Source organism: Phalacrocorax carbo, chromosome 2, assembly GCF_963921805.1.
Source record: "Phalacrocorax carbo chromosome 2, bPhaCar2.1, whole genome shotgun sequence".
NCBI lineage: Eukaryota > Metazoa > Chordata > Aves > Suliformes > Phalacrocoracidae > Phalacrocorax > Phalacrocorax carbo.
The window spans coordinates 61,585,536-61,591,535 of record NC_087514.1 but is presented as its reverse complement, the minus strand read 5'-3'; the positions used below and the strand labels follow the sequence as shown (position 1 = coordinate 61,591,535).

General features: G+C 42.5%; 1 protein-coding gene across 3 annotated transcripts in view; it reads left to right on the top strand.

Moving 5' to 3' along the window:
- Positions 1 to 484: 484 nt before the first annotated feature.
- The window catches only part of TMX3 (thioredoxin related transmembrane protein 3), a 47,690-nt gene continuing 42,174 nt past the window's right edge, over positions 485 to 6,000 (top strand). For all 3 annotated transcript variants that reach the window (XM_064443087.1, XM_064443088.1, XM_064443086.1), the window contains exons 1-3: positions 485 to 594; positions 890 to 944; positions 5,348 to 5,387. In XM_064443087.1, coding sequence (XP_064299157.1) covers positions 546 to 594; positions 890 to 944; positions 5,348 to 5,387 — 144 coding nt within the window. In that variant the 5' untranslated portion in view covers positions 485 to 545. The remainder of the gene's footprint in view (positions 595 to 889; positions 945 to 5,347; positions 5,388 to 6,000) is intronic.

The following is a 6,000-nucleotide window of genomic DNA, read 5'->3' as shown; positions in this document are numbered from 1 at the left end:
AAGCAGCTGGGAGCAAGCCCGTGTTCCCCACAGCCGTGCGGAAGGCGGGCGGCTGGCACGGCGGTGCCCGTCAGGGGTGCGGGACGGGCTCCCCCGGCGGAAGACAGCCGGCAACGCGACGGGAGGGGACACGTTTTCCTGCCGAAATTCACTTCCTCAGGAATCAGAGCGTTGATTTTACTTAGTGGGAGAGTTTGGCGTGCCCCATATCCGGAGGCCACTGGGGAGGTAACAACGCCGACCACCCATGCCGCGCCCCTGTCACCGTGTCACGCTGTCACGGTTGCCCGCCTTCTCCCCCCCCCGCCTCCACGGCCGCCTTTCGGGGTCGCGGGGACCCGGCCGAGCACACACCGCCCCGGGCCGCACCCGGCGGCCGCTCCCCTCGCTCCCCTCAGGCGGAACCACCGCCTCCGCCCGGCCCCGGAACGCGTGTCCCCGCCCGCCCATCCATCCGCCCGCGGCCTCCGCGCCTGCGCGGCGGGGAAAGGTCGGCGCCGCCGCCCGCCACTTCCCCTTCCGGCCGTGCCGGGGCTCCTGTCAACATGGCTGCGGCGGCCGCCGGGCAGCGGCGGTGCCTTCTCTGGGCGGCAGGTGACCACCGGGCGCTCGGGCTGGGGGCCGGCGGGCGGAGCTGGGGGGAAGAGCGGCGGGCTTCGGAGGCGGGAGAAGGGCGGAGGAGAGCCGTGAGCAGCGCTGCGGCGGCTGGGGGTGGCCGGGAAGGCGGGGGCGGGCTGCGGGGGCTGCCGCGGGGGCGCGCTGGAGGCGAGAGGGGGGCGGGGTAGGGGGGCGCTGGCGGCGGGCCGGTCGGGCGGCTGGCGGGGGGTCAGCGCCGCCGGGCTGGGCTGGGCTGGCGGTCGCTCACGGTGCGCCTGTCCTTACCTCGCAGTGTTTGCGCATGTGGTGGCGTCAAGTGCGGGTTTTGTGGAGGATCTAGACGAGTCGTAAGTACTGGGGTGTCCTGCCTTATTACTTAAATATTGTTTATGTTTTTTGCGGGGGGGATGATCCCAGACTGACAGCTTTGTGCAGAGTGTGGTGGTCAAGAAAGCCACACTGGAAAAGTTTGTCTTTTTCTTAGCAGAAATACTGTGGTCTCTATTAAGTAGGTGCAATTAGTGAAGCTGAAGAACACTTTAATTTTGCAATTTTCTTTAAAGCGGTTTTTACGGGTGCTGTTTCCAAAAAACGTTCTCAGGCTTCCTTGCACTTTTTTTCTTTTTGGTAGAGTAAATCTACTGGTGGATTGATGCTTGCCTCAAATAAAAGCTGATTGCGCTTAACTAAATTCTTCGTTAGAGTTTGCCGTGTAGCTGCCCCAAGGAGTTGGGAGAATAAGTGCATTCGTGCGTGGCCAGAAATGGAAGGGAGAAGGAGGCCTGCAGGACTAGTTCATGGCTGCTTGAGGTGCCAATTATATTGCAGTGTAAAAATGTGCTTTTACAACAGATTCAGCCCTGAGACTCTGGAGGTGTTGAAATGGGTAGTCCTGCCCCTAACTTAGTTGAATAGTGTAATTGTTTGTGTACCGCCTTGCTTTAGTGGTGTGATGGCTATGTACTTGCTGTTCCCAGTAAAAACTAACTTTCCAAAGATGAAATTATTTTTTTTGTCAGATCAGCAGGTTGATCTAAAGTGCTACAGAGCAGCACGATTATTAGAATTGAAATCGGAGGCGTAGAAAATACTCTCTGGTAGGTGAGGAGAAGGTGGCATTAGGTGGCTGCTTTATGATAAATTTAAGCCAGTCAAAGGCAATCTTTTCGTGAGGGTTCAATATGTGATAAATTGCATCATAGAGCTAAGCACTCAGAAAACCATTCAGTTTTTTACCATACTGCTTATTCAGCTGGAGCAGATAATCATAGGATCAAATGAGGTGCAGTGGAGTTATGGGGGAAGGAATGGGAAGGTATGGAAGGGGTAGTGAAAAGAGACACATCAGCATCTCTGGTGTTTAAAGTATTGTGAAAAAAGCAACTGAGTCACATGAACTGTTTGGACTTGATTTTCAAAGCTTGTTTTTGAAACGTGCCTCATATTTTCAAGGACTGAAGATAAAAAGACAAAGTGAGTAAAAGAGTGTGTATCTGTGCTCCCACATCATGTTCCCATATCATGTTTCCATAGGTGTAAATTTAAATATAATTGCTGTTTGGGAGTGAAGAAGCATAATTCTGTAGTCACATAACTTTTTTGAATTGGCTGATAAAAGAAAATCCTATTTTAGAACACTTGGATTTTTCAACTACAAAACTATGTAGAGGCCTGTATTTGCAATTGGGAATAAGAATTAAATGGTGAGTTGTTCAGGACAATTATGTTTTTTTTATTATTTTTTTTATTTATTTATTTTCTTTTTAGCTAATTGGCAAATGGTGAATAAGGTCAGGAAAAAATTTGGGGAAAAAAAGATTGGAAGCAGTGACTGGTGAAAGTTTCAAGTTTTCCATTTTATAGATACCTAAACTTTATGGAGATTTTGCTGTTGCTGAAAACTTTGGGTTTTATTTGAATTTTGGTAGGTGCAAAAAATACCTGCTAGCACAAGGTAGAGGTCCCTTTCCCAAGCTTACAGGATATAGGAAAGCAAGTAGCAGGGAAGAACTAACAGGTGCAAGTTTCCCAGCATCACCCAACTGGGCTGGGGAAGGGATGCAAAATGAGAGCTATGGTTCCTGTCAGCTCATGCAGATCAAACCTGCTGGCTGCCTCGGATCAGTACTCATTTTGTGATGTTTGCTGACTTGTGCCAGTGTGATAACAATGCAGATAAGTAACCTGACTAAAAAAGGAAATACTTTTCTGTCTGTGAGGATGCATTTGTGACTCAACCCAGGACTAGAAGCATAAGAAACAGTGCGGGGGGGTGAGAAGGTAGACAGGAGAAATAGAAACAAGAGCTGGGTAGGTTTAAGGCCCTTGCAGTTGTGGCCTTGGTCTTTAGCTTTGCTTCACGCTGGTTTCTTTTAACTGTTAATGATTACATGGTGCGCATGGATTAAGTGGAAGTTGAGACAATGTTTGATCATGCAGGGCCAAATGTTGGGAAGTTGTATGTATTTGAGACAAATAATTTTGATTCAAGGGTATGTAACCCCTATGTCATCTTTCCACCGGTATGATTGTGCCTGTGTCAGCTCACAGAGGATTGCATAGGACCCTTAAAAAGAGACACTAGAATTTTATGCTTGGAAATGTATTTACAGGGCCTGGAAACAGCACCTTCAGAAAAAGCTTAAATACCCATTTGTACAGATTTCTCTTTTCTTCAACAGTATGTTGGATTTTCTTAATGTTGCCTAATAATTTAATCATTGATATTACCAAAACCAGAATGAGTTTAGATAGTTGGTTTTTGTCATACTTCAGATTTTAGTTTCTGTGAAAGTTGTTTAAATAAGTGCTTGTAAATAAGTGGTAAAACTTGAAATTTATTATTGTAAAAACTACAGTATTTTTTATAATATATTAGGCCAGAGTTGTTAAATTCCATTGGAATGTTCTGCCTCCAGACATTCCCTTTCTTTCCCTCTTTTCCTTGCTGCCTACTGTTTTTGTAAGATTTCAGCCTATCTTTCTCAGTGCTTTAATGCTTTTTGCAATCTCCCATAGCAATCATACTGTGGCAGCAGGAGGAGAACGTTTAATTTTAAATTCTTCTTTTACAAACCAAAGGTGATGTTCTGAATTGAAGCATGGGCCAGGATCTGATGATTCAGTAGCTCCTTTCTGCCTCTTGCATCATAACCAATTATTTGACGTTGTAATTGGAAGTTGGCTGGAGCTTCATTAGAGTTCTCAAGAGATCCTTGACTCTAACTAGTTCTTTCTTTAGTTTTGTAGCACTTAAGGTGGTGAAGTAAATTTTTAGTGAGGTGGTTGACTAAGCAATTTTGTGACTTAAAAATGCTGCTTTCCTGTAGCAGTTTTATGTTAGTCACTGCAAATACCATTTCTCCTGTACAAGCATTGCAACCATCAATAAAACAAGAAAGGGCCTGAATTTACCAGTGAAATGCTGCAATCCTAAATTTCAAATGCTCAGTGCTGTACTTAGATTATATTAATGATTTCTGTATTCTTTCTTTCAAACAGTAGACCAGCGTCAGTATTTCTTCAAGACCATTATGGACCATTACAAATCTATTCAAATAAAATATAATAAATGTTGTCTGATTCTGCTTACTGCCTGTGAGCCATTTATAGGCATGTTGCATATTGGGAATTGATGGGTTGGGCTAGAACTTTTATTAATTGGATCTTAGCTTAGAGTGTAGATCACACACTTATTGTGCAATTATATATAGATTCATCTCTCACAATAAGAACGTTACAGTAAGAATATTGTATAATGTATTTTATAGCGTGTGACATCACTCCCATTTCTAGTCACTTTTACGAAGCCCATCTTTCACAAAAATAAACCTTTAATTAAAAGTCTGGCTTATTTAATTCTTAGCATAGAAATAGTTAAGTAATGCAATGACTTCTGCAATCTTGTAGTGACAACAGTTCAGTGAAATGTGTAAGCAACATTTCAAGAGGTACCAAGGGTCTTTATCATGTTCTATTTTTTAGAAGGTTTAGCACTTAGTGACAGATTTACGGTTATTAAAGGTAGTCAGTTCACTGAGATGACAGTTGTCTGGCATTAAGAGTATTCAGTAGTACCTCACTGTCTTGGATTTTTATCAATAACTTGAATATTTTTATTCCAGTAAGTTGGTTTCTTGGGTGCACCTTTGATAAAAACATAAACTGACACACCTGTAGTGGAACACTGAAGGAAGTTGAACTAAAATTGCTTTGCATGTTAAAATTAAGGATAATTTAGTTAGTCTACATTCAGTAAAGCTAAGGTTAACTGACTAAGCCAATGCTCTAAGAGTCTTAGTTGATCTATAAAAATGCAACATTTTCGAAACAGTCAACAACAGTATTTAATAACTAGAACAGCTGCAAAATACTTCTTCCCCTTAGATTAGATATCCTAACCAAATCTTTTGCGTGTTCTTCTGCATTTTCTGACTTCTTACTGTTCATCTGTTTTGGTTTGTTTGGTGTTTTTTTGTGGGGTGTGTGTTGTTTGTTTTCTTTTGTCTAGGCAAATAGTTATAGAAACCTTATTGGTACAACTGTGTATGTAGTATGACGTGCAGGTGCATTCTTAATACTGAATAAATAACTATTTCCTCCTTCCCTCCACCCCGAAGGGAAGAAACAAGACAGAATTCTTATAATTTTTTACCAACTTAATTATAGATTTTACCTGTTTCACACACGTACTTCACTTATTTATTTTCATATATATAATATATTGATTTCCCTTTTTTTCCCCTCCTAGGTTTAAAGAAAACCGTAAAGATGATATTTGGCTTGTAGATGTGAGTATATGAGAAAAATGGGAAGACCTGCTAGTGGAAATCAAAACACAAAATGTACACTGCTACACTCTGTAGTAAGGCTGCTTCATCATTTGGAAAATCGTTTGTACGTGGTACAGAAAAATTGCATGAGAGTAATCCTTCTGACAGGATGGATAAGCAATCTGTTTGTACTGTTCAGGATGAACCAGGAATTAGGCTGAGTACTGGATGCAGACAGGCTTCATCCTATATTTTATAGTCCTTAGAAAAGGAAAGCAGATTACCTAACACTTACAGTCAGGAGTTGATAACTGTAAAAATTTTGAACAGAGGTTTCATTCTCCAGTTATACCAGCCAATTTTTGTTCTAGACATTTAGCACTATGACATCAAATATGAGAGGCTTCTTTTACTTTTCTAACATAGTTGGAAAAATTCAGTGCTTCTTACTTCAGAGGCAAGGAATTATTAAAAAGACTGAGCTTGTTTGGGAATGAGATAAAATTCTTTTTAGCTTGCCCAAACATGAACTGAAATTCCCAAATCATTTAATATAGATTTGTGATTTTTTGAGTGGGTAAAACTATATACGCTGATTCAGAATTGATCAGTAATGTATAGGAAAACAAAA